Here is a 27,876-nt window from a genome sequence, read left to right as displayed (position 1 = left end):
CACTGAAGAAGTCAAATTACCTTTGATTAAATAAATCAAAAGTAAATCCAATTCTGTACCAACAGAATAAGTTTAGTAATTATTTATTCAGTAGATAAATATTTCCCGTACAACACAATAAAACTCTATATATCAATTAATATCATACCATCCACTAATCAAATATGTATATAAAAGTAAAATGGATAGCCTGATTTAAAAATTCTCTGTTGTTTTGCGGGCTTCCCAAGACAGATGGGGCTTCCCCTTCCAGATCCGAAGAAAATGGAAAGAATTGTATAAATAAAAGAAATCCTCTGATGCACCCACGAAAACTGCTACTACTAGTTCAAATTTTTTTTTTTTTTTTTTAAAAAAAAAGTGTTGACAAAGAACTTTTTCATGCGTGTGAAAATACCAGGAGAATAGAAGTGGTTGTGCCGTGCGTGTGAAAGAAGAACTTTTTATGTCTACGACATAAATACATTATACAGATGTTTGGTTGTATATTTGTACATACACACAAGGACAAGTACTACTAGTAGACAGAGAGCTTTATATTAGTATATGGATATTCTCAGACAGAAAGATGACAAAGCGTTGAAGTTTAAAACACATAGCACCATCAGCAAAAGCATTTTTGGGTTTGTTTTCATGAGTTTCTGATACTTCTGTCTAAGGCAGGCTTTTCGGTTTAAGTTATTTTATTTTGTTGAATTTTAGATTAGAGAGTGCTATTTTCATGAGTTTTGGAGTGCTTAAAAAAATCGTGTTGTGTTGTGTTGTGTTGTGTTGTGAACCTTATTTTTTTTACCCAGAAGCCAGTCAAAAGTTGCATTACTCGTGGAGTATTTTGGTTTTGGTAGGGTTTCTCATTCTCTGTAGTTTTGATGATTTTGAGGGCTTTGAAGTGGTCAATTCGAGGAAAATGTGGCGTAGCAGATTGAGATAGCTTAATTTTGAAATATTTTGATGTAAATAATTGAGGGTTTTCTTTAGTTTTAAAACTAAAACTTTTCGTGCATTTGGAGAGCAGCACGCACACGTGGGGCGAGAGACTGTTGTCTTTTAAGCTTTTCGCTCACTTGCCGATAATTTTGTGGATTTGAGGGTGTCTACCTGAGATGGATAGGATTTGTCAGCTGGGCGTTAGTAAAATTAAAGTGAGCAGTTCGAATCCTTGTACTGAGATTGATTTGTCAGCTCGGTGTTAGTAAAATTAAAGTAAGTAGTTCGAATCCTTATACAGTTATTGTTTTCAATAATTCCTTTGTTTTATTCTGTTTGTGTTGTCAATCTCCTCAGATGCCAAGGAATTTTATCGGTCTTTCGATACAATTACTTCTTTTTGTTTTATTCCCTTTTTGTTGTCAATCTCCTCAGGTGCCAAGGAATTTTATTGGTCTTTCAATACATGACAGCATTTCCTAGTATTTTATTTTGTGTGGGAAGTTCTCTCAAGAAGACGGCTAGGATTATTTATGAACTGAGGGGTGGATTCCACAAATCTGTTGTTTGTTTTTACTTGAGATGATTGCGTTTATGGACTCGAAGGATAGAGTACACGAAAATGAAAAGTGCTTGGATTCTCAATTATGGCATGCCTGCGCCGGTAGTATGGTTCAAATGCCGCCGGCGAATTCGAAAGTCTTGTACTTTCCCCAGGGACACGCGGAGCATGCTTGCGGCAATGTGGATTTCCGGAATTGCCCTGTAATTCCAGCCTATACCCGTTGTAGAGTATCTGCTATTAAGTTCATGGCGGATTCCGGGACTGACGAGGTTTTTGCGAAAGTTCAGCTGATTCCCATAGAGGGAAATGGTGCTGATTTTGATGAGGACGGAGTTGGGGGGGTGAGCGGGATGGATAACCGAGAAAAGCCCACCTCCTTTGCCAAGACACTGACACAATCAGATGCAAATAATGGGGGAGGCTTTTCAGTTCCAAGGTATTGTGCAGAGACCATTTTTCCTCGGCTGGACTACTCTGCAGATCCTCCTGTTCAAACCATCCTTGCAAAAGATGTTCATGGGGACACTTGGAAATTCCGGCATATATACAGAGGGACACCTAGGCGTCATCTTTTAACAACTGGATGGAGCTCTTTTGTGAACAGTAAGAAATTGGTTGCTGGGGATTCCATTGTTTTTCTTAGAGCGAAGAATGGGGATCTCTGCGTTGGAATCCGGCGTGCAAGGCGGGGGGTTGGAGGTGGACTTGAACCGTCATCAGGGTGGAATGCGGCAGGAAGGAGTTGTGTCATGCCGCACGGGGGATTTTCAGCATTTCTAAGGGAAGATGAAAGCAAGTTGATGAGGAACGGTAGTGAAAGCAGTAGTGGAACTTCAGTGGGCAGAGGAAGATTGAAGGCGGAATCTGTTACTGAGGCTGCAACTCTTGCAGCCAACGGACAGCCCTTTGAAATAGTTTACTACCCTAGAGCTAGTAATCCGGAGTTCTGTGTGAAGGCCTCCCTTGTAAGGGCAGCATTACAGATCCACTGGTGTTCCGGTATGAGGTTCAAGATGCCCTTTGAAACCGAGGATTCTTCACGAATAAGTTGGTTTATGGGAACCGTATCTTCCGTTCATGTTGCAGATCCCATTCGCTGGCCAGATTCACCTTGGAGACTTCTTCAGGTATTTTATTTTCTCATTATTGCATCTCCTTGTTTTCTGAAAATAGGACTTCCTTCGAATGTTGTGGGCGTATAAGATATGCTCCTGCATGGTTGATTTTCTTACTATTATGGTTTCATGGCAAACTCTTTTTGATTTGGGGGATCATTTTTTGAAGTTATGAACTTGAGACTGCAGGGGAATCTGTAGATGTACTCTTATCTTTAATTACATGTTTGCTCCCATATGCTGGTGATAGGCTTTTAGTTGTTATGACTTTAATCTGTATGACGTTACTTCTACCTTTATTGCATCGTATGAATATTTGCCAGTTTGAGTTGCGGAAGAAGTTTAATTGGGGGAAGTGCCCTGAAATTCAGGCTCTAATTTGGTGATTATTCAATTTTTCCCCCCTAAATGAACAGATTGTCAATTAGAGAGTTAGAATGAAATGAATCTCTACACATCCGGATTTCGTCTTGCAAGTCTAACCAAGCTGTGTGTTTTTGTGATCTTGTTTATTGATGTTCTCTCATTTCTGTGGTAAATCAATTCAGGTGAGCTGGGATGAGCCAGATTTGCTTCAGAACGTGAAAAGAGTCAGTCCGTGGCTGGTAGAATTAGTGTCGAACATGCCTACCATTCATCTCTTCCCCTTCTCTCCTCCTCGGAAAAAATTGAGATTACCACAACATTCACAGTTTCCTCTTGATGGTCAACTTCCAGCGCCAACATTTTCTGGAAACCACCTTCTTGGGCCCAGCAGCCATTTTGGTTGTCTACCTGACAACACTCCTGCTGGCATGCAGGGAGCCAGGCATGCTCAATATGGATTATCATTATCTGATCTCCACTTCAATAAACTGCAGTCAGGTCTGTTTCCGGTAGGTCTTCAGCCTCTTTATCCTACTGCTATACCTGGGCACTCCAATCGTCCAATCATTCACAAGCCCAGCAGCGGTGAGAATATTTCCTGCCTGCTAACCGCGGGAAGTTCTGCTCAAAGTCCAGAGAAAATTGGTAGCTGCAAGGCACCCCAATTTGTTCTATTTGGTCAACCAATTCTAACTGAGCAGCAAATCTCGCTGAGCTGCTCCGGAGATGCAGTTTCACCAGTTCGCATAGGCAACAGTTCTTCTGATGATAATGCAGATAAGATGGGAAATACTTCTGATGTTTCAGGTTGTGCACTTAATCTAGAACGTGTGAATGAACGGTCCTCGTGTGAAGGGTCTGAGGATAACTTGGATATTGGTCACTGTAAGGTATTCATGGAGTCGGAAGATGTAGGTCGTACGCTGGACCTCTCATTGCTGGAATCTTATGAGCAACTGTATGAGAAATTAGCGGACATGTTTGGCGTTGGGACTTCAGAGGTGTTGAACCATGTGCTTTACCGGGATAGGACAGGTGCTGTAAGGCAACTTGGTGATGAAACGTTTAGGTGAGTAGCATGATCCTTATTAACAACCTATTTGTACAACATTTTTAAATCATTGGTACGATTCGAAATGAGAGTGTCATCTAAATTGTATTAAAATTCTATGTTCTTGATTGAAGATGTAATTTTCTGTTGATGTTGCAGTGTTTTCGCCAAAACAGCGAGAAGGTTGACAATTCTAACAGATTCGAGCAGTGACAATGTAGGGCCGTATACGGCAGAGATAATGAGGAAAACATCCGTTTCCAACTGTATGGCCGGATGACTAAATGCTTGTTCCTAAAGTGTTTACTCTTGTTAGATGTCTGAAGTGAAATCCATCATTACCCAAAGTGATGCTCTTGGACTGCATTCGGAGGAGCTCACTATAGGTATCTTAAAGTTGCGCCTGCTTAGACGGTTCTTGTAAAGACGATCACTTTGAAATGTTGCATTATTCTGAAGCTTTTACTTGTAGCCTTCCAAGGAGGAGGCCATTTTAGCTCCTGGGATGAAGGGGGGGGGGGGAGATTCTCCTGTTTCAATTGGCAAATAATTCCTGAATTCATCATGTGTACAGTCACAAAGTTAGACCAAGCGAAGAAATGGTTCACCCCAATCCGTTTTCAGCCAGATTGTTGGTTTCTGTACATTTGATTTTGTTTGCAGGTTTTGTAAACGTATCCTGGGTACTACGTAAGGGAAACGCAGCAAAGCTGTCAGGGTTACAGAATTTGGTGGCAGCTGGAACAAAAGCAGAAGTCAACAAGAATTTGGTAGCTGCTGGAACGTGGACAAACCTTGCTCCTCCCAGGATCCTGGTTGATTTGTCATGTCATTCGTTGGAATGGATAGGTGTAGCTGCTGTTTAGGAATAGGAGGAGGAGAATCAGAAGAATTGTTGGCTCTGATTTTGGCGTGCACGACTAATGTTTTCAGTGAAGACTGGCGCTCAAATTGACCAGCCAGGCTAGCGTATACTAGTGGAAGAAATGTACTAGTCTAATAAAATATACGTTGGCCAAGTTAGACTGGATTTGCTGGTGAGATGTCTTCAAAACGGCAGCTCATAAGAAGAGGCAAAAGATCCATGGATCTTTTTGTCAGCTGAACAAAGTCATTATATTAATATATTGTGTATGATTATTATGTTGTGTATGGGTATGGCTTTTGAAGTGTCTTCGCAGAGTCCATTTATCGAAACACTCATACAAAAAACTGTGAGTTATGAAAGGGGGTATGGGTATGACGAATATCTGTTCCCTTCCAAGCCACAGCACCCTCGCAAGTAAATTACTTGGGAACGCAAGTCACATGGATCATGGATGGAAGACCAAACCCGCAGGCCTCCTTATTATTATTTGGGTTGATGTTTTCCTATTCTATTGCCGCAAGTCTTGGGTTTTCCACAGCCAGTAGATCGCTTTCATTAAATAACTACTTTTTACAAGTTTTGGGATTAGAGCAAATTAACATACTACTCCATGAGTCCTCCTCAAATTTTGCAATTCAAGCTTTTATTAATTAGCATCAGTTTTCAGTAACAAGTGATTTGCGGCGTTTAAAAAGAGCGTGCTGTTTGTTGCTAATTCCTGCTGCCTCTTGCACCAAAATCTAAACGTAAATTGCACTTTGCCTCCCAAAAAAAAAAAAAAACACTTTTGGATCGTTTGCCTTCGAGAAATCTTTTAAACTGTAACTGTAACAGATTTGTTTGGATAGGGTATTATTTGGAATAATTACTGTAGTACTTTTTATTATGTGATGTATGTGAGATAAAAAGGTAGGTTGGAAAATGTGTTTGTGATGCAAGCAAAATATTATTTGGGATAAGTTCACTCTCCAATATTATGATAAAATTGATCTCTCTGCGGTGGACAAGGCCTCGTATACATGTATATCAACTCTTATCTTCTTGGGAATAATTAGAATACAAAAATATCTGGAGATATCCTATTCGACTACCGTCTGCAGCAGTTTCTCTGTGAATTTTTCACACGGACAATCAAAAGCCCAGAAGAATCTTCTTTAGTCTAATGAATCTAATGACGACGAAGAATTTTTGATATGGAATGGTGGGCTGGATTGCATTGTTGTACGCCGGAAGCTCGGAATCGTTAAATCGAGATGCCCCTTTTTACATACGCTAGGTACGAAGACGTGATTGGATATATTGCAATTTTGGCACCGACGAGAAAAAGGCAAACCCAGCAAGACTCTAGTAACTAGCAAGCGATGACATCGTACTGCCATCATCACCCTTCTCTTCTGGTTTTTCTAAAGTTAAAAGAAATTAAGTAAACGTACTAGTTAATTTGTTAAGAGTGTGTTTTTTTTTTTTTCTTTTGCCTTACATGTTGGAAAAGTGGAAGAAATAAAATCTGGAATCAGCTTCCACGAAGGAAAATTGGAATCAAATCTCCCCTGCCTTCTTCTAATCCTTAAAACAAACAGGAACAACTTCGAAGTGCCTTGAGTTGACTTTTAAAAGTTAGACAAGATGGAAAACAGGTGGTTGTAAAATCCCTATGGACATGAATAAATTTGCCCTTCTGGTCCGATATTTCTTTCTGTCTTTTTGCCCACCAGTATTAATCTATGGTCAGTTCCAAACATTTAAGCAACAGTCTAGCTGGCCCCTTGAAGTTAATACTACAGGGCCCGTGTCGGGTATCAAAGTTTCAGGCCCGCCGTCGGGGGGTTTAGTGATGGTGTAGGTACGTGCATATCTCAGAGAATAATCACTGGTCAGCGTCAGCCTGGACGGAAAAATGGAAACGGCCGGATCATATTTGCAATGAACCGTACATTATTATATACTCCCTCCCTTTTTTTATAACTGACGTTTAAGAAATTTGTTTTTAAGTACTTTTATCTGTCGTTGTATTATTCCCATGCAGCATTAATTATTTTTTCACAATTTTACCCCATGCAGCATTTAGTTTGGTGGGAGTTAGTTTGCATTGCTTTTGGTCTAGTAAAACAGCACCATTTAGTACTCTAGTGAGAGAAAATATTGGTGAATTGGACAAATAATGAGGGTACAAAAGGAAAGTAGTGTATAGATTTAAACAATGAAAAACTTTTCTTAATTGGTGTGCAAAACCTTAAACGTCAGTTATAAAAAAAGGGAGGGAGTACTCTGTATTACACTTTCCAAAGCTTTGTTTGCATTTTACGGGAGTACATTATATATTCTGAAGGTTACGTGCATTTTACACACGGCGTAATTCTGTTTGTAATTGTTATAACTTATTTTCAACAACATGTAATTTTAGAACAGCAACCGTTCCTGAAAGTTATGTGCATTTTACACACGGCGTAATTCTGTTCGTACATGGTGTAATTTACTTTTAACAACATGTAATTTTAGAATAAAATTTCATGGGTCCTACACATGTTAAAAAAGAGGTACAAAATGAGATTTGGACAGTATAATTTTTTTTGATCAAATCTTGACCGTGAACTGCTTACGAACGATTCGCCTAATGATCGTCCCTGACTCAAATCCGCATTTTACTAGTACTGGTTTTCAACTGACAATGGGGCTGTGTTTTCAGTACCTACAGCTTCCACCATACATGCCATGGTTTCTGCCAAGGTTCAAGTGACAGATTTCACACGAGGGAAACAAACTCCACAGACGTCGCATGAGGAGGTTCCATGATCCATCCGTGATATTTTTTTCTTCTTCTATTTTTTTTTTTTTTTTTGCAAATTAATTGGTGAATTATATGCACACATGGGGATTTAATAACCTGGCTACGATAATAATAATAATAATGTTGGAAGTGAGTGAATGGGCGGGGAGACATCAATAGGACAAGGCAAAGTCGTTCGTTCTTATTTTCCGTTGATTGATTAATGGGAAACTTGAAAGAAGATCCGAGGCCACGCCAAACGTGGGGCTTTGTTCCTGGGACAGGTATGTCATCGTCACCATTCAGTGACTTTAGTTAGCTTGTCCTCAGTCCTCCCACACAAAACAAAGAAATTAATTCCACTCCAAACAACACGCGACACGAAATTGATCAATACTTATTGTGGAACAAAAGAGAGAGAGAAAACAAACATTAAGCTCAACCCAGGCAGGATTAGGAATATCTTCGCAAGCGCTGAGTCACCACCATTGTCTTAACTCTAAAGGGCGCGTCACTCATCATCCACGTGCCTCAAACCTGACGTGTACAAATAGACCATCAACAAGTTTGGTCAAGAAACGCTAGGGCACCGGTGAAAATTAGAGTCTTGTATAATTGCTGATACACAAAGTCGCATGGATTAAAAGAGATTGTTGGACTTGGATCTCATTTGTATAAGTTTGCAATTCAAGTTTATGGGGAGAGTGACTGGACAGAAACGTGAAGGGCTATTTACGTTTATCTCCCTCGAGATTTGGCCAAACTATTAGTCAATTCTTGAAGTTTGATCAAATTACATTCACCTCCCTTGCCAGGGACATCAATCTATTTTACAACCTACTGTTGGGAATTTGGGTTTTATTAATTAAAACCAAGTTGTGGAATTTGTTCATGATAGACATTAATCTATTTTATAGGATTTCATGAACTTTTGAATTTCATAAATGTGTACTGAGCTGTAGTTTTGATTTAAAAATCGATATGCAAAATTAGGGAGAAGGGACCCAAAACAAAAAAAAAAGAGCCGTTATAATTGTTTGAGAAGAAGAGATCGATGGCTTTAGAGAGGTAGAAAAAATCTAGACGATAATTGCCAAGCACAAAATACAGAAGGAAAAAGCCAAAAAAAAAAAGAGGGAATGATTAAAGATGAAAGAGTTAAGGGTATTTTTGGAGTTTTATTACATATTTTCGGCTGACATCACCAAAATAAATGGTCAAACATTTGTTGCCTCACGGTGAGGGAGTTTTTGGTATGAACTTATTGGTGGGAAGGTTTGTTTTGTTATTTGGCCACACCTTGGGGACTAATTGGTAGTTTGGACAAATTTTAAGGGAGGCAAATTCTGAAATTTTTTAAAAAAAATTCTTGATATCCAAACACATCTATTTGTTTTACGCATTAAAAAAAAAAACAAAAAAACAACGCGCACTCGTTCTGGTGTGAGCCTGACACGTAGAAAAAGAAAGGCAGGCCCACTCTTCATGGATTCTGTCGTCTCACTTCCAGATCATTGTTGTTAAAATGGTCCATTCACCGGGCCCAAAGCGACAGAGATTCGGAAAGCTCCTCGAATGCATGTGTCAAGTCTGGAGAGGGTCCCAGGCTATGTTTTCAGAACCGGACCGGATATCGACTCGGCCAAGGTCAGGAGTCAGGGGTCAATGGGTTCGACCGGGGGTCGATAGGGGTCGAATCGGATAACGTCATAAATAAAAATTATTTAAAAATTAAAATATTATATATAAAATATCTAATAATATGTTAATATTAATAAAGGTATATTCATATATATTTGATGTTTCAAATATATTTAACAAAAAAATACAAAGAAATTAGAACAATCAAGTAGCAATTTATGTTATTTAATAAATATTAACAAGTTTAGAATTAAAATTATGAATTTAATTGAAAAATAACATCAAATTTTAGGACAATATTTATAAAGTATGAAATATTTGAAGTATATTAATAAGTTTTAACAATTTAGGGGGCCAAAACATAATATTGAAAATATTGAATTTTTTTTTTTAAAAAAAATGCCCATTGAACCGGAAAAATCGATTTTTTTCCAGTCAAATCCGGTTTTTGATCGGCTTTGACCGGGCTTTAAATTTCCAGTTTTTTACCATGACTCGGACCGGACACTTGGCCGATTCCCGGTTCAACCGGTTCGACCAGCCGATCCGGTCCGAGTTTCAAAACAGAGGTCCCAGGCCGCCTCCCAGCAAACTGTAATTACTGTATCTCTTCTAATCTCTCTGTCTTTTGCTAGTGCTATCATTTTTCACCCCACTAGTCTATTACAATGCTACCTTTTTCTTTGCCCCTCCCCCTTCTCGCGATGTATTAGGAATTTGGGTTGGCAGGGGCTCATGTTAAATGGAGTATCTTGCTTTAGTCATCTTTATTATTGACTATTAGCAATCAAAATTCTACCCCAAATTTTTAAAAAAAATCTCCATTTTTAAAATTTTTTTGATAGCTCAATTGTCAGTTGAGTTGAAAGTGGAAACATGGGGCTTACCACTTAGCGAGACGCTGCGACTATAACTTGTTTGGATTGTTAATTTTTGAAAATTTTATAAACAAATGTATTGTAACAATTTGATATATATGAGATACAAGATAATAAAAATATGCATTTACGGAAAACGAAGAACTATTTTTTGGAAAAAAATGACTTTCCAAACGAGGCAAGGCTTTGATTTCACGGTATGAGGTTCGATCTTCTGCATGTGCTACTACACCCAAGGAAAGCAATCTTCGGCCATTTGCAGAGACCACTTGCAAAAATGTCTACTAAATTTATGATATGTCTAAATGATAGATACATATGTAGAAATTCTTAAAATCAGAGAAATGAACCATCAATTAGTTTGTGTCTGTTCCTCCATGGGGGGTATGTAATTTTCACGTCCAAACACCAAGCATTTTGTTTCTCCTTATCTCCTTCGGAAGAGTTTATGGGCCTAAGTTTTGGGGACAACCTAAGTTTTAGGAATCCTTTTGATGAGTCCAAAAACACTTTTTGTAATGTCAAACAAATGATCTCGCTAAAACCGTGTGACTTCTACTTACATTCAATCACAATGCAAACGTAGCCCACCCCAACCCGAGTATGCGTCCTAGTTTTTACATTAACCGATTGTAGGAAGCGTAGAAAAAATATTGCTTGGGACAGAATTTGGAAGTTAAAGGGACATACTCGTTGGCAATTCCAACTGTGGCCAGTGCGGCGTGCTGGATTTATTAACTAATGAAGAAATTTTTTTTTAAAAAAAAGAAGAAAAATTTTAAACGTGCGAAAATTTGCAAGATGTTACACCTATTTCACAGAATTATACGAAAGTCGGTCACACCTAGTCCAACACTAATTGGGATAAATCCACGTGGAATCTTTGGTTATGCTGTTCTCTCACAGAGAAATTGAGCTTATTTGAGACTCTCCGTAGCTTTGTAAGAAATGTGTTAACCTGCCCTTGTTTCAGTTGTTTGCTCCAATTGCTTGATTTGAATTTACAAAATTCATAAGACAATGTTGGGTCAAGTGGAATTTGGATGGATCTGCAGTGGGCAGTCCAGGTTCGGCAGGGGGAGGATGCAACTAGTCTAGTTGCGGAATTACGGGCATTATAGCAGGGTTTGCAATGGGCTTGGGATATGGGCTTTGAACAGTTGGAAGTAGAATCCGATTCCCAAATGGGAGTACGTTTGGTCCAGAATGCTTCTGAGGAGAACTCTGTTGTGTTTTCTTAAGTACAGATTTAGAATGCCGTTTGTCTCACTTTTGGAGAGAACCAAAAAAAAAAACTAGTGCTGATGTTGTGGCAAAGATGAGCCTCAAATCTGCAATTAAGAGTTGTATTCGAATGCAATTTTTCGATAAAAAATTGTTTTTAATTATTTTTTCACATATATCAAATTATTATAATATATTTTTTAATAAAAATTTCAAAAAATAGCAATTCAGCTCTTAGGTTACAACTTATCTTATGGGTGGTACCATTACCTGGGGCAAAAAATTATCATGAACATGGAAAATCATGTCCCATAGGATTGCAAAAAACAAAAACGTTAAAAAAAAGGAAAAATTACGTTTGGATTGCATTTTTCGTCATTTTTCCATGAAAAATGACTGTAACGATTTGATATATGTGAGGGAAAAAAATGATAGGGAAATGTGATCACAAAAAATGATAATATTTTCCGACGAAAACAAGCAAGCATAAGTGAGTAAAGTACCGCGGCAAAGCTACAATTGGTCATTGCAGGCAGCGGACATCAACTCAACTGAACACAGTAACTGACAGACTAGGAGACTAGGAGAGTATGGTTTTTGGTTCTCCAAAGTCCGATGCCACTTTTACTTTTACCCTTTTCATTGAAAAATTTGTGGTAGCCTCTTCACACAACACTCAACAGCAGTACAGTCCATCAGCTACATAGGGAGAAATTTTTTTTAAAAAAAAAAAAGAAAAAAAGGGAAAAAAAGATTCCCTGAGCTAGCTCCGAGTGCAAAAGTCCGATCGTCACCGAATTAGGGTTTCTGAATTACCTAGAGAGACGGATACACAAGTGGCAAATTTTCATGCTCAGACCCAGTACGAAAAGTACCAGTGAGCTGTGAAAATTTGGAGCTGGATTGAGGCAGCACTTGGAAGATGATGAGCAGGCCCTCGGTGCACCCGGTGGACGCACCTTCATTGACCAACGATGCAGCTGCCGTGATGCCTAGAGTGAGGATGAAAGACTTTCAAGGCATGGGTGGTACTCTTGGTGGCCTCCTCCTTCGCCTCTGCCAGTTCGGCTTCGCCGTCGTTTCTCTCTGCGTCATGGCCACTACCTCCGATTTCCCCTCCGTCACCGCCTTTAGGTTCCTTAACTTACCCTTTTAACCTTATCTTTCTGCTTTTTGCTTCCGTGTACAATCATTAACATCTCTATGTGGTCTCTGCAGTTGATTTGGTTTATACTGGCTAGTTTCCGTGCTTTAGGCATCATTCTCTCTCCGAGAGATGTCTGATTTCGAGGGATCATGTTTAGCTATGATTCTTCTCTTTCTTTTTTTTTGTCAAAATGTTTTTCTTCTTTTTCTCTGTGCAAAGTTTACAGTTGCTGCAGCAATGATCAAGTTAGCAATGATTCTTTCTGGATGTTAGTGTGATAGATATACGTGGATTGTATATTTAGAGCTTTGGCCGGTAAAACAATGATTCTCCTACTATCTTTTTGGTATGCTTTAGTTTTGGTTTAATTTTCCAACTCTGACTCTGTAACTAGAGGTATTCCAGTGGGATGCATGAGAAAGGATCTATGGTTTGCTAGTTGAAGGGGTTCCAGATGTGTGGATATCAAATCCTCTAGGGTCTAGACAACATTGATGATCCACATGTAGATGATCACATGTAGTAGCTTAAGTAATCACAATTTGCAAAGTTTTGAATGAAGTGATGGGATTGACTAGTACAGATTGAATTTACTTGTCTTGTTGCCTTGAACCCCGTTATTCTTGACTTAAAAGCATAAGCTTTTGACCACATGCAATTAGATTTCGCAGCAGCTTCTTGCTATGATACAGTGCTCTTACTTGTTTTTCAAATATGGATTTTTGGTGTAGCACGATTTTAGATGTTTGCCTTGAGTTCCTTCATTGCTGTTGCATTGTTCTCTTGTCAATCTTATCTGAACTATATAACTAAGGGTACTGAGGATAGCCCAATTTGGTTACCATTTTGAGTTGGGCTTATGCATTTGACAAGGTGGTTAAGTACTGATTTCATAGTTGTCGCTACAAAATACTAAATAACTGCCAGTGCATTAAAGATTAAAAACAGGCAAGTTGGATGTCTTTATCTGTTTTTTTTTCACTCGTATCTTGACAAGAGTGATACTATAGCTTTATCATGCTTTCTGTATCTTTGGTGTCTTGAAATTAGAGATCTAAGACTAAATTACTCTTTGGTTGCCTAGCTACCTCGTTGCTGCTGTTAGCTTACAAAGTTTGTGGAGCCTGTTGCTGGCAATTGCTGATATTTATGCACTTTTAGTTAGAAGAAGTTTTCGGAATCCTGGACTGGTCAGTTTTTTTACCATTGGCGATGCGGTAAGAAAAAAGTTTTAACACTTTGAACTTTTTGTCATTGTTATTTTTCTTGGCACAGAATTTTGATTTTGTTTGATCATCTAACTATGTAAAGCATCAAGATTTGATTTTTCAGTGTGCACAAAGGGAAGGTGTTGAATTGTATCTAATGCAGCTAGCAACCATTTATGCCAACTGTTATGTAATTGAAAAGTGTTTTTTTCTTTTTGGTGACTATTGTAAGAAGTTCTTGACATTACATGGTTTTGAGGTAGGTATAGCCGTACGCCAGAAACCAGAGTGGTATTGACCTTCTTGGATACAGAGCAACCTAATTCGAGTGTCGGGTCTCAACCTCCTGCTTGTTAATGCCTTTTGATGCTTCAGTCACTTTTCTCATAGTTTGATGGCAATACTCATGTACATTAAATGCTCATTCAACTTCTATTAGTATATTAACACTTTGGAGATAGGCATATGCGGCTCCAGTTGATGATGTAGCGTTCCATCTTTGTCATTCTGAAATGTCTTTGGATGAAAAGCTGGCGGTGTCATGCTGCTTAATGATTCTGTAATTGGATTATCACTTGTTCTCTCTTGTGGGGTTGTCAATTTGGCAATTACATTCAAGCTGTAGTGTTTCAAATCAAAGTTGCATGGTTCTCTTTGCATCAAAGACCCAGAGGTTCCAGTCTTATGGCTCCTAAAAATTCAATCTTGAGTGGAATCTTTGGCATGAAGATATGAATTGGAATTTTACCGTCAATGTCAGATGAGTTTTTGTCACCTGGAATGTAATGAAATTTTTGTCCCCTAGAAACTTCTCTTGAATGTTTTGGAAATCAAACCAAATGGCTAACCTAGTTTTTGCACTTGTTGTGACTGGTTTAATATGATTGAAATGTCAATACATTCCTTTTGCAGAGTCCTATATAAGCTAAAATAACAAAAGCATGGGGAAGTTCATTTTGCATCTTTTCGAGCAAATATAGATTTTCCTATCTGAATTTCATATTTATCTATAAGGTGCTTCATCCTGTCTTTACCAGAAGCAAACATATCTATAGCATACTTGGTATTCGATGGATTCTCATGTTCATAACTGTCCGTTTCTCCTTTCTTTTGGGAAGCACTTTTGACAATATGTTTCATCTCTTGTGTAGATTACTTCCACTCTTACATTTGCTGCTGCCTGTGCATCTGCTGGTATTACGGTCCTTATTGGCAATGATCTTGATAAATGCAGCATGAATCACTGCAAAAGATTTATGTCTGCTACAGCTATGGCTTTTCTGAGCTGGTTTGCAGTATCTCCGTCATTTTTCTTGAACTTTTGGTCATTGGCTTCCCAGTAGAGTCAGGTCTTAGAAAGTGCTTTGGATTGCAGGAAGAGCTTGCAGGGCCCCGGGGAAAAAGAGGAGGGGGGCGGTAGGGGGAGGGGTCTGTTAGATACATATTATCAACATTTAGCTCATCTGCCTTGTTGCTTGATCGAGGTTCTCATTTGTTACTCCAACGAGTGAGATTTTGTAGACCATAATGTTATGTGCCGGTAAATTTTTGTGATAACGAAATTATGAAGTCTTATTTTGTTTCTAATGGTATCTTTTTAGAGGGTGAGGTACGAAAGGCTCAAAATTGGTTCACCAGGACTTCTGATAAGGTGAAAAGATGCTGCGTCAATCTTCGGGTGTAAGTTTCTCCCCAAAACAAAAAAAAAAATTCTATGAGTGCAAGTAAATCAAGCTACTTGTGAATAGCGTGATGCTCGACTCAACTCGATTTTGTTGTGTTTGAGAAATTGAAGTAGCAAATTGAGTCAGATCAAGCTTTAAAATGTTATGCTTGCAAGCTATGAGAGTTTAATTGAGTATATTATTTTTTAATTTTTAATTTTTACTTTGAGACTTTTACATTTACAAAAAAATTTTAGTTTTTGGTTTTAAATGTTGTATTGAAGAAATCACTCTGCTTCTATTTAGACATGGCTAATTTGTTTTCATCATTTTAATATTAGTTCAAGTGTTTTGGCTTTTATAATTGCGCATGAAATATTGAAAAATTGGAATAGAATTTTTTTTATATAAAAAAATCAAACATGCTAAATTAAGCTCGATTTTTATTTCAAGCACTACTCGAGTTTAAAAAAAAAAAGAAAAAAGAAGAAGGTACTCGATGAGCTCGAACTCGTGTTCTCGAATATTTCATAGTATTTGTTAATCGAGTCAAGCTCTGCCCAAGCAAAACAAGTTGACTTCTGGGTGGTACTCGGAACTCCCCGCTCGACTCGATTCATCTAATCCGTGGCTGATTTGTTTCGAGTTCATTTCTGCAAGCGTGATTGGTCGTTGAGTTGGATGTACGTTATTTCGAAGAGGAGTCCGCTTGATTGGTGCAACGATCAGGTTTGAGAAGCTGTCTATTCGAGTTTTAAACGTCTATCAAATTGTTAGCCATGCTACTACATTTTCTTCTTTTTTTTTTTTCCAATCTTTTGCCCCCTTAGGTTTGAGAAGCTGTCTATTCGAGTTTTAAAGTCTGTCAAATTGTTAGCCATGCTACTACATTTTCTTCTCTCTTTTTTTTTTCCAATCTTTTGCCCCCTCTATTTATGTCGAGGAAGCACAGCGGAGCTTTAAATTGTTGAGGCTTCAATTTTGGCTTTTCATTTTTCATCTTACATTTGTCTAAGCAGCAAGCACTATGCATTTTCTCCCCAAAAGCAATGAATTAAGAACTATAAGTTGCCAACTTAGGATCAGCAGAGAGACGTTGGTGACATCACATCGAGGTAGATTTTAGCGTAAGCACAACGTAACCACCGACCGACAAGTCATTAGGGGGCATCTATAACTGAAAACCGTTTACTTGTTTACCGCGACGATTTATTCTTTCTGGACATTGGGCAGGATATGTAAAAGCAACCCGAATGAATGCAAAGGTTGTGTGACAAAAACCAGTAGTTTATAGGCTTTCTTTTCTTTGCGGAAATTCGATTTTGGAGTCTGATTTAGAGAACAATAAACAAAGGAACGGACAATTAGAGATGGTCATTACCATAACGGTTTTGCTTTTTATGTCCTCCTCCACCGTGAAGTGTGGACAGCATGGTTGAAAGTCTTGCCAACCGGCAAAGGACGTCATACTGACGACCACCTAGTTGAATTGTTGATTATATATATATATATATATTCTTTCCCGGGTGTTGTACTCTGAAAAATGAATTACTGGAATTTTTTGACATGGCGAGAAGTTCTAATGCATCTATTTTTTGATTATTACGTCTAATTTCGACACACTTCTTTCGCTTTTCAACTCTCTCTCTCTATATATGTATACACACACACACACACACAGACACACAAGTAGCATGGATTTGACCACCATGTTGCCGTGAAATACAGTTCAGAACAATAAAACAGACGAAGCAAAAAACACAGAGAAAATGGACAAGCGCTTGGAAACGTCCGAGGAAGAATGTGTTGTGGAGACGAGGCAGAATGCATGTCTTGTGAAATTTGAAAAAATTGTAAACCAGGTTCTGATCAATCATCCATCATCTGTTTTTATATATCTGTGTGTGTACGCAACGATTTTGTTAATGTTTTTCCTTGGGAGCATGCATGCTTCTTGAGTTAATCCTCCTAGCTTACACTATTTGTATCTGCATGACTCTAAGTTGATGAAAGTAGAAAGCGTTAGGCTTTCCAATTTAAATAAATTAAGGCTAACTATGTGTATATATATATATATATATATGTAACATGCCTCTTTCTTTTTCTTTCTTTCACTGATCATTCGTTGTACTTTCTTTTGGGTGGGTGATCAGTTTGAGGAGTTGATGGAGACGGTGGACTCCGTAACCCAATCGCGGAAGCGTCGAAAAGCCTCCGTAAGTTTTCTTCTAGCTACTACCTTTCTCTTCTCCGATCCCTACCATATGATATAAGAAGGTATACCACTTCTGAAATTTGCAGAAATACTAATAATAGTGCACGGAGGCATTGATAACAGTAACACACATATGTGTATATATATATATATGTGCATATATATATATATGTATATTAAAAAACAAGTGCGTATTTGAGATGAATGATGAATGCCGAAGGCGAGGCTTTGCGAACTTTACTTGGACTTGGGGGCTGCCAACCATCGAGGTTGGGATGGGAATATTTGGAGAAATAGAAGCCCCTTCTTAATCGCAGCCATGTTTTTCCTTTTCTGGAAATAACGCCTGGATTTCGTCGCGCGATAATGATTTGTACGTGGCTGGCCAGTCCAAGATCATAAAAATTGTTCTTGTGCCGCCAATTTCCTCATCTTTACATGTAATGTGAATTTGCTCGTTCATTTGCGTGCTAATTTGTTAATGCCGAGTATCGTCGATTTATGTCTATTGAGGTGCTAATAAGTGTGAGCTGTAACAACTCTTCGACACTTCTAAATTCCAGAACCCTCAAAGAAAGAAATCTGCTGCCGGTGCTGCAGCAATCAATTCAGCTACTTCAACCGGTCAGATGAATTCTCAACAAACGGAGGTCGGTGAGGGTGACAGTTCCGCAATGTCTTCAGCAAGCCAAGCTGAGAAAACTGCAGCATTGGAGCAGATCATAACAAAACACCTGTCTGAATTGCAATCTGATCAGCCTTTGGATATGGATTCCAACAAATGATATCGCTCGGATTTTAGCCTAAAAAATAATTAATGATGAAACACCTGCTTCCATATTGTGGCATGGGCATAATCATCTCGAACTAAAAGTCCATCTCAATAATTACTACTTATTTTGACATGGTGTTAAACTCCATTTCAGTTCTCCACCAAAACCAAAAACCTCTTTTTCCCGATACAGGTTATGACCATAAATTCTCATTTTCTTTTAGAGTCTCACTAGCTTAAACTACTCTAAAGCTAAACAGACAACAGAATGCCAAAGCGAACGCAATACGAGGATGACATGTAATGAAGGTGTATCATATTACAAAATGTGAATTACATGATCGATCCCCACAACACGCTCCCAGAGATCTAGAGTAACTTCAACAATGAGCAATCAGGAAAGCTCTCACAATACCTTCTCTGGTAAGAATATAAGGTTAGCCTCTTTAGCTGCCAGATGTCTCCAGAACATGTCATGATCAGAAATTGGAGCCCATCTGAAGTTGGACGAAGTCGCCATCCAACCACATAAGCAGGAAAATTCAGTAAATGTCTACTCTTCCTGTGAAGCAAGTCATGCCATATCAATGGCATATGCACGTATGCATTCTTGGCCTATGTTCTTCTCGTGATTAATCAGCTTCTCCAAACAAAGAAAAGTTGTGAACTCCATCAAAATCTGAGTAACATCATATTCAGATAACATTCTCCAAAACTCCAGACACCAGATAACACCTAAATATGTCGCATGCTGCAGTTAAACTTCTCTGCTTCAAGCTCTTGTTTCAGTATCTCTATTTGTTCAAGCAGGTCCATATTTTCCTTGTAATAGTTCAAAAATGTTCAATAATTAGTATCGGTTTAACTGCATAAACAATAGTTACCTCTATGGGGCTTCCATTAGACTAGTTTTCATGACATCTGTGTGGATCAACAGAAGAAATAATTCAGACAAAACCTAAAATAAGAGCCTTGAGCAATCACCTTCTCCAACAACTCCAATTTCTTGTTGATACCAGCCGCACTCGCAGCCTGGCGAGATTCCTTGATCTATGAGGCAAACACTTGGATTAAATGCAGAGGTTAAAACAACCAACAACAGATTAGGTTTTTTGATGTGCATGGCCAAAAGAGGAGACAATTAAAAGAATTTCCTATACAAAAGTAACTGGATGGGGCTTCAATCACATTGACTAACAATCCAATGAATGAAAGCTGGTAGGTCACAAGTGTGTGGTAAGTTAATTTGTGCTTGACAGTTTCACATTTGAGTACCACAAACAAGCCTTTCACACAGAAAAATCAAGATCCAGGTACTTTTTTTCTTCGCATGCATTTCCCTGCCAAGCAGATTTGGACAAGATAATACTGTTCCAGCTGCTAAGCTTTTTGGTTCCTATTAATTACTTTTCTGCACTAATGGAAGATTTTGAAACAAAAAAAAAGTGAAAAAAACCCAAAAAAATGAATTGCACAGAACTGACAGAAATATTTTGGTTTAGTTAATCTCCATTATGCTATCATACTCGGACCAGTTTGAGTTTTAGGGAAGCCTAGGTACAATATCTCAGATTTTTCATTTGTTGAACTCTATGAAAACCAACAAATTTTTTTTTTCCATTTCTGATAAAAAAGACAATATTTAGATAAATAATCCTTCTGAAAGCACCATAGGAAACTCAAATTTATAGACAATAAAGCCATCAATAACCTGACCAAGGAAAAAATTAGCTACTGATCATTTCAAATAAGACTGAAAGTAGCTCCATAGTGTATTTTACACGATACATGCATATTGGTTACTGAAGCAAGCTCACAGAAATGATATTCATATCCAGGTTGAGCAATTTTACAGTGTCAAGTAACAACATAACAGTTCCGCAAACCAGTATCACCTACTTGTCATGGATCATGTTCCTCAAATGAAGACATAGATATGACATTATAGCAAAAAACTCCACAAACAGAGCATACTTGATCGAGTTCCTTGATGCACATTTGACTCTTCTCGACCTCCATATCAAACCTCTGCCTCCACTCTGCAGATTCATCCATGGCTTCTCTGTGGGCAAGATCAAACTGTTGCCTACAAGTGGTCAGTCAACAGATACAATTACACATTTCAGGACGAGAATAACCAAATATATTTACAGAAGAGGAATTGTACTGGAATGGTAATGTAATGAGCCGAGGATAGAACTCAATAGCATAAACTACATAAAATACTCTTTTTTTTTTAAATTTTTTCCTGCAAGGGAGGGGTGGGATTTAAGAAGTGGGGAGGGAGAAGGGAAGATGAACCCAAGACCTATACGTCCTGAAGCCTCAACCTTAACCACTAGACCAAGGCCTCCTCGGCCCCAAACCTTACTACATAAACTACATTTGACCTTATTGAGTGTTTGTTTACCATTCTTAGGTCCTTTTACTTCTGTAAGCCGAATTTGCATTTCCTCTTTTTTCCAGAGACTGGAGTTTCCACATAGCAAGAGGTAATGCTTAGACTTGTCTAAAATCTTTCTTGTCATATTCTTTTGGTTTCAGTTACGTATTACTGGACGGTACGAGGAACAACACGTATATGCCACTCACATTCCTTTAGCTGATTTGATCAAGTAAATGAAATCAAAGCACGTGAACCAATAATGCCCGTTCTTTAAATATAATAAGAAAAAAAATAAAAAGACTAAAGTAATAAGCTGGTTACCCTCTTCTAAATATTCATTAGCAACAAAATTGACTATGGATTTTTACGAATAGGGTACAGGTTAAGTACTGTGAAATTAATCTGGCAGAATTTAATTCCGGAAGAGGCAATTCCCTGTGATATTTTCTCAAGAATCCAAGCAATTATATTTTGGTATAAAAAAAAAAGCCCGCATTTTCTGAATTATTTACCAAACCATACATCTCTGACTAGGAGACAGAAAGAATGAAAAGGGGAAACGCGAAATGACGAAAGGGGAGCAGCAAGGGTAGACGAGACGATTACAGTATAGTGACCTTAGCAACAGGGATTCCTGGGAAGAGATCCGATAGTCGATGGTCCAAATCTTGATGTAGGCAGCGATGGCCATCAGCATAATCACCACGAAGGCTATCAAGATTCTGCTGCTCTTTCTTCCCATTGCTACCTCTTTGGTTTCTCTTGCTGTAACAATATCCATTTTGGCCCTAAATGTCTCTTTTTATACTACTACTAGTAGTAATCTTATAACAAATCCGAAATTAGGGAAGGCCCATCTCTCCCAAAATCTACCTATCACTATTGACTCTGCAGCGATATGAAGCTGTAGGAGGGCGAGTAGCAGGAGGCGTTGGAGCGAGGATGGTCATTAGGAATATTTGGGTCTATACAAGGCTTTATTTTTTTCGCCCGAGTCTGATAACAGAGCCAGCCCCGAAGCTGAAACATTTGCCAACGGTCCAACGCCACTGCACCGCCTACAATGCAAGGGGACATCTCATTTCTTTTTGTTTTTTATTTTATTTTATTTTATTTTATTCTTCCGACTTACAGCAGTACAAACTTTTTGAAAAAAACAAAAAAAAGTTATAGCAGTGCAAATGAGCTGAACAAAGAAGCCACCAGCTGAAAGGTGGCCACCATCAAGCCTTTAAGGTTTGGTGTGAGAGGCAAGGTTTCAAGCCCATCAATTACCACATTAAAATATGGATTTGATTCAAAAAATTCAGGTGAGTGTGCAGTGCACCCATTTAGTCCGGTGGTGGTTCAGTTCTCTCCGAATTACCCTTGAACCTCCATAAATCCACCCCCTCCCCCTAGTATAGGATAAATTAGAATATATTGTAATTGTCGTCTCCGAAAAAAAAAAAAAAAAGAACAGAGAAGGCCTCCTTTGACATGAAGGTCATTAGGTCAATGCCCTCCTACACCAATCCTGTAATTTGGCCAAATTACAATGACCCTTTATGAGTCATGGCGTTCAAAACCAACTAACGGAAATATATGGGATTCATTTTGTCATTTGAACAAACCTCAAAGGAGGTAAACATAAGTTGGATAAATTTCAAGGGAGGTAATTTTAATCAACACAATTTACAAAAGGGTATTTTGGTGCTTTCAGACATGTATTTTGATGATGCAAACACTATTTCTAATTATGGTTAATGTGAGGTGGGCATTTGATAAACATTTTGACATTCAAGGGGTTTGACTATAATTTAATTAACCATATAGTTCATTTGATAATATGGTCAAAACACAGGGATGGTAAATGTAATAATAAAACAAAAAGAGTAAACAAAAGTAAAATGGTTGACCAAGAAAGTAAAATCCTAAAGCTACGAGGGATTTTGAAAATGCAAAGGCAAACAAATGTGAGTGTCATACCTTTTGTTTGGTGAATTGGAAATAATAATAATAATAGAACACTTTCGATTGTGCCGGTTGCTTGCTGTAAGTTTTCGATGATATGTTTAATTTACTAATATCAGAGAAATCATGATTTATGCACGATTAGTACCATGAAACTATTCTGAAAGAGAAACTTTCCCTTCGCAACAGAAAATTTCTTACACATGAAATTAATCAACAACTCCCCTCGTGCATCATATGGGTCGACCGAAATTGGTTCAGTTGTGAATGCGACTGAGTTAAATTGTTTCAATTGTACACGAAAGTGAGTCATGTAGATAACTTAGTGCAGTAATCCGCCAGATAAAAGTGCTACGAAACAACTTTGAACTTTGAAGGGTCTTTTTTTTTTTATATATAGTTTATATATCTTAAGAGAAACCAATTAGGCACTCAAAGAGTAATTGACTAAGTGTCATTGGAAGCCGATATCTTTTAACAAGACTCCTCTGGAGTGTCTGTCGAGCATGGCTTGCCTAGCGCATCTTACTTTTTCGTGTAATTGGCGGATGAGGCAGAGAATTTACCTAGTACGTATTCTCAAATAGCGACTGCAAATTCCCTTGTCGATAAAAAAAAAAAAAAAAAAAAAAAAGACTCTTGTGAAGAAAATTTCAAAAAACAATAGTACGTTAACATCCTTCATCTTTAGAAACAAAACATAGCAATAGCGGTTAAATTTCATAATTTATGTTTGTCGTGAAAAGAGGAAGGACAGCCAATTGTTTACGTGGTGCTGTATTAGTTTGTCTCGTGGATCACCTTTTTCTTCTGTGTTCCCACCATGGGTGGCCGGTGGCTAGTGTGTGGGAACGGAAGGTTGCATGTTATGACAAACGTCCATGCATGGTCAGAACTGAACACATCACTAGTTTGGATATCGATCAGGTTATGGAAGTTAAAATAGTGACTACGCAACAGTTTTGGACTTTTGATGTTATTGGAGAGCAAGCAGTTACAATACAAACAAGCGTTAAATTAAGGATTAAGGATATCGGGCACTGGGAAGCATCCATCCCATCCAAGTTAGCACGCAAACACCAACCTTGATAGATTAGACTAAAGTGCCAATGGCTGCCTCATCTAATCAAACGTCTCACTGCTACATTAGTAGTAGTCTGTATTATTACACTAAGTGAGATCAGGTGGTGTCTCATCTCGTGGTTTGTCAAATAAAATGACAAATTACTTTAATACTATGTCCTAACATTATGGTAAACAATTAATTGCCAAGCACAGAATGATAATAGGGAAAATTTCAAGCGTCATTTCCTGATCACTAAATCGACCCTAGTGGTTGCAGGAATTAACTTAAACAACTAATTGGCCGCAAAATCAACCGATGCCATTTTCTTTCATCATACACTTCATAACCATCACACAGAGATCAGGTCGTAGTTTTGCGGGGTGCTGCCAATGCATTTAATCTGTACGCGGCACGTACAGAGATTGTACAAGGAGTTTCGATGCTAATCGTAAATTCAATTTGTACGGGGGTAGATACGAAATTAACTTGGTTGGTTGGTTTGATATTTACTCTCTGCATTATTATGATCATTTAATTCAGCGCAATAAATACAGGACACGAGAATGTTTAATTTGTAAACACTCGGTGATAAGAAGTATTAAGATCTTATCAAAAGTTTTTTCTTTTCTTTTTTTTTTCTAAAAATTCAAAACTGTTCACATAAGGAATACATACATGCACTTTATTATATAGATTGAACTTTGTGCTGGCATCGATTGACAGTCTCCTCCTTTTATAATTAAGGGCTAATTTCAGAAACCTCCCTTGAGGTTTCTAACAATTTTACTGAGTTCTCCTCAAGTTTGAAAAATTACATATACCTCCCTTGTCATTTAAAATGATGATTTTATCCTTAAATATTTTAATGAAATTCTCTTATTTGGTATGCTTATACTTAGAATGAGTTTTAAAATTATTTTTTCATTCTTTTTCCTTTTTTTTCAAATTTTTCGCCAATAAAACTATAGAACTACCACTATTGCCCCTAATTTCTATATAACCAAATATCGAACTAGTGATTTTTTTGACGAGTTAATTTTATATGTAATCCAATGTTTTTGATGATCTTTGTTTTCTATTTTTGGTATTAAAATTAACAATAAAAAAAAAATAGCCCAAAAGCACTACTAAATTATGATAATTCCACTACTCCAAAAATTCATAAACTCTAAATGAATTATTTCAACATTTTCTTTTCTATCTTATAAATCTAAATCTATAATAAAATACCATCAAAAGTATCATATCATAATAATTTTATTATTATTATAGTTGTTTATCAAATAGTAGATATGAACATGAAAATTTTGGTACCTTTTTCTTATAATTATACTAAATAATCTTATAATTGTATACGAAAATAAATTAAAACTCATTACCAGAGGCCATTTTTGGGTATTCATTTAAAAAATTGATCAAATCAATATTATTATAAGATTTTGTTACTAAAACTATCAAATCAATGGAGGTAAGTATAATTTTTCAAATCTTAGAAGAGCTCAGTAAAATTATCAAAAAACTCATGAGAGGTTTATGAAATTATCCCTATAATTAACATTTGGTGATGTGTAAGTTTCATTTGGCGGCCCATGCTAAGAGCCTAAAACTAGGATAGGAGGAATATGTAGGAGAATGTCAATTTATTAGCGTCATTCACAAACATGAAAGACTTCCAGTCCGATCCAAATAGATAGATAAGATTAGAAAACCAAAAAAATAAAAAGTATTAGTACTAGGAAAGATGAAGAAGCAAAAGAGAGGCATATTTTAGTATATATTTGTCGTTTACAAGAGGATGGATGATGAATTTTACTTCAAGGGTGGTCTTAGAATTTAGTCGTTTAGATAGGCTGTTGCTTTCTCACCTAACGCTGAATGAAAGGTCGAAACAAACAATCCGCTAAAAGTCTACAAATCTGCCTTCGTTTCTACCGCTACGCCATCTATCTACCAAAGGCATCCCTCGTTGCAATCGCTTCAATGTCTTAAACCATATGCCAAAAACCATACTTGTCGACTCGATGCCAACAACAAAGAAAGAATGCAACTCCTCCATTGTTTAGCAGAAAAACAGTAGCTATGATCATCAGTCATCACTCACTGGAAGTTTCAAATTTACCAATTGCATGCCATGCATGGATTGTTCGACCCATCCTTTAATTAATTGTAATGCCCACGGCAACACTCGATCTGCAAAACTTCCAAGAGTTCTTTTTTTTTTTTTTTTTGTAAACAATAAAAGGGGGGATGAAAATTTCTAAAAATGCAGCGATGTTACATTGATCATTATGAGTTGATGCAAGAAGACATTAGAACTGGCTAGCTAAGTATCAAATGATTCTTGGGAAAAACAGTAGCGGTAATAATTAACTCAAGCAGTGAGATTTGGGGCAAATCTCAGAGTTAGAAAGTTTACATGCTTGCACCTAGCGGTGATCCTCTGGACTGAAATGGCAACCACAAAAAACCACCCAAAATTAGAGGATCTGAGGCTACACTAGATAATACATACTACCAGCCCCGAAAGCCAGTCTGAAGCAGATGATGGTGAAGCAAAAATAAAAATATATCTACTCCTTCCAAAAAAAAAAAAAAATAGAGAGAGAGAGAGAGAGAGGATTGGGGTGTGTTCGGGTGCTAATCTTCAAAGCCGGTCTGTTTCCAGACCGCGTTTCTGACCCTACTCAGGTCTCTCCCTTTGAGCGTCCTCCCAATGCCTTCTTGAACGGAAAACGACCAACCTGATCTCGTCCTGGCCGCCAGATACTCATGGGGAGGTAACTTACCATCCTCATCCTTGTCATCCTCGCCGTCCTCGTGCTCTCTCCCGTTGCTGCCGCGGCTTTTGTACTCATCTCCCAGTATTCTGGACCAATCCGGTACGTTTACCGGCAATGATGTTGAGGCGGCAGCAGCAGCAGCAATTGACCTGTGATTGGCAGCGTGACTAAAGCTGCCGCCACCGCCGCCGCTCTTTCTTGTCGGTTTCTTCAAAGGACGTGAATTGTTGTTGTTTTTGCTCATCATCATCATGGATTTCTTATTACCCTGATCTGACGTGGGAACTTTTCCAACACCATCCGTATTGGAATCCCAGACATCGGACTCATCAAAATCCAAATCAGCTTCAAGATCATCGTCATCAACTCTTTCTGCTCCTCCTCCTCCTCCTCCCCCTCCAAAATAATTCAGAAAACTCTTCCTAGCAGCAGCAGAAGCCATCATTATCACAACTATATACGTATGTAATTACGACTCAGGAAGCCTGGTGGTTGGATTGTGTGGGAAAATACATGTGTATGTGTATATATATATAAGCAGTGTCTGTGTTAAAGAGGAGTTAGGTGTCTCTCTCTGGTCTGTCTGAGTAGAGTAGCAATGGTAGAGAAGCAGGGCTGATTTGGTAGCGTGAGGCATGGGCTCATAGCTTCATATATAGATTATTATTATTATTATAGAGAGTGTCGTGTAACGGATAAGCTCTGTTTCAATTTCATCTCCATTACCAAATAAAAAGTTACGATATCCCACTGCTACTACTTAATACTCCTGTTAACAAAAGGTGACAGCATTGGATAAGGACGGCCTCACGAAATATCCCGTGAGTCAGCCATCGGACATTCCTATTAACGCCTGATCCTTTCCTTTCAGATTTTCAGCTCCCATTTCATTCGAGCGTTAGCAGACCGCAAAAGAGGAAATGTGCGAGCCCCTATATTGCCTCCATCATATTATCAGTGTGGTTCCTAGTAATTTGTTTAGAGAAAGCAAGAAATTTATCGGATTGTTGTCAATTGTTGTGCTTTGTTTCTAACATCATATTAGGAAAGCGTAAACTCAGCGTCAATTATGGATATTGGGGATCCAATTAGATGCTACATTGGCACGTCAGGAGATGGTTTTATCTATTTATTTTGAGATTTTTTTTTCTAATAATAGGTGTCAGCGTACTCGTTAGTACGATGAATCAAGTACTCGTTAGTATCCTGAATCAAATTTGATTTATCATGTGAATTCACACACTTGTATCTATTCACTTCTGCATCTACACAATTCCCGAAAT

At 38.0% G+C, this 27,876-nt stretch overlaps 4 protein-coding genes across 6 annotated transcripts; 2 read left to right on the top strand and 2 right to left on the bottom strand.

Annotated features, from left to right (window-relative positions):
- The first annotated feature begins 487 nt into the window (after positions 1–487).
- Positions 488–5,176, top strand: LOC140009297 (auxin response factor 18-like). 2 transcript variants are annotated; one of them, XR_011816698.1, is made up of 5 exons: positions 488–1,203; positions 1,363–2,619; positions 3,156–4,042; positions 4,184–4,410; positions 4,688–5,176. XR_011816698.1 is itself a non-coding variant. In XM_072054429.1 (4 exons), exons 2-4 carry the CDS (start codon positions 1,510–1,512, stop codon positions 4,302–4,304), a joined length of 2,118 nt encoding a protein of 705 aa, XP_071910530.1. In that variant the 5' UTR covers positions 488–1,203; positions 1,363–1,509; the 3' UTR covers positions 4,305–5,176. The 2 variants fall into 2 exon arrangements, 1 of the variants encoding a protein (XP_071910530.1); XM_072054429.1 differs by having other exon boundaries at positions 4,184–5,176.
- Positions 5,177–11,935: 6,759 nt separating this feature from the next.
- Positions 11,936–15,344, top strand: LOC140009296 (CASP-like protein 5A2). The gene is made up of 3 exons (XM_072054428.1): positions 11,936–12,536; positions 13,634–13,766; positions 14,909–15,344. Exons 1-3 carry the CDS (start codon positions 12,325–12,327, stop codon positions 15,098–15,100), a joined length of 537 nt encoding a protein of 178 aa, XP_071910529.1. The 5' UTR covers positions 11,936–12,324; the 3' UTR covers positions 15,101–15,344.
- A 3,333-nt stretch (positions 15,345–18,677) lies between these two features.
- On the bottom strand, positions 18,678–21,839 carry LOC140009295 (uncharacterized). Of its 2 annotated transcripts, none has more exons than XM_072054427.1 (4): positions 21,401–21,839; positions 20,383–20,494; positions 19,393–19,458; positions 18,678–19,230 (listed from the first exon to the last, which is right to left on the bottom strand). In XM_072054427.1, the coding sequence occupies exons 1-4, from the start codon at positions 21,573–21,575 to the stop codon at positions 19,203–19,205; spliced, it is 381 nt and encodes a 126-aa protein (XP_071910528.1). In that variant the 5' UTR covers positions 21,576–21,839; the 3' UTR covers positions 18,678–19,202. The 2 variants fall into 2 exon arrangements, with proteins under 2 accessions (XP_071910528.1, XP_071910527.1); XM_072054426.1 differs by having other exon boundaries at positions 21,412–21,836.
- A 4,312-nt stretch (positions 21,840–26,151) lies between these two features.
- Positions 26,152–27,320, bottom strand: LOC113695329 (uncharacterized). Its single transcript, XM_027214377.2, has one exon. It carries the CDS (start codon positions 27,036–27,038, stop codon positions 26,451–26,453), a length of 588 nt encoding a protein of 195 aa, XP_027070178.2. The 5' UTR covers positions 27,039–27,320; the 3' UTR covers positions 26,152–26,450.
- Between the last annotated feature and the right edge of the window lie 556 nt (positions 27,321–27,876).

This window comes from Coffea arabica, chromosome 6e (genome assembly GCF_036785885.1).
Source record: "Coffea arabica cultivar ET-39 chromosome 6e, Coffea Arabica ET-39 HiFi, whole genome shotgun sequence".
Classification (NCBI taxonomy): Eukaryota; Viridiplantae; Streptophyta; class Magnoliopsida; order Gentianales; family Rubiaceae; genus Coffea; species Coffea arabica.
Note: the sequence above shows the minus strand (reverse complement) of the source record. Positions and strands in the feature narration are given on the sequence as shown.

Bases quoted from the DNA above. Each gene is read 5' to 3' on its own strand.
- LOC113695329 (XM_027214377.2), bottom strand. From the start codon at position 27,038: ATGATGGCTTCTGCTGCTGCTAGGAAGAGTTTTCTGAATTATTTTGGA.
- LOC140009295 (XM_072054426.1), bottom strand. From the start codon at position 21,575: ATGGATATTGTTACAGCAAGAGAAACCAAAGAGGTAGCAATGGGAAGA. The intron at 20,495-21,411 runs GTCACTATACTG...GACCACTTGTAG, and splicing joins CAGGAATCCCTGTTGCTAAG to GCAACAGTTTGATCTTGCCC. The intron at 19,459-20,382 runs GTATGCTCTGTT...TTTGCCTCATAG, and splicing joins GCATCAAGGAACTCGATCAA to ATCAAGGAATCTCGCCAGGC.
- LOC140009296 (XM_072054428.1), top strand. From the start codon at position 12,325: ATGATGAGCAGGCCCTCGGTGCACCCGGTGGACGCACCTTCATTGACC. The intron at 12,537-13,633 runs GTTCCTTAACTT...TTGGTTGCCTAG, and splicing joins CCCTCCGTCACCGCCTTTAG to CTACCTCGTTGCTGCTGTTA. The intron at 13,767-14,908 runs GTAAGAAAAAAG...TCTCTTGTGTAG, and splicing joins TTTTTACCATTGGCGATGCG to ATTACTTCCACTCTTACATT.
- LOC140009297 (XM_072054429.1), top strand. From the start codon at position 1,510: ATGATTGCGTTTATGGACTCGAAGGATAGAGTACACGAAAATGAAAAG. The intron at 2,620-3,155 runs GTATTTTATTTT...AAATCAATTCAG, and splicing joins CACCTTGGAGACTTCTTCAG to GTGAGCTGGGATGAGCCAGA. The intron at 4,043-4,183 runs GTGAGTAGCATG...TTGATGTTGCAG, and splicing joins CTTGGTGATGAAACGTTTAG to TGTTTTCGCCAAAACAGCGA.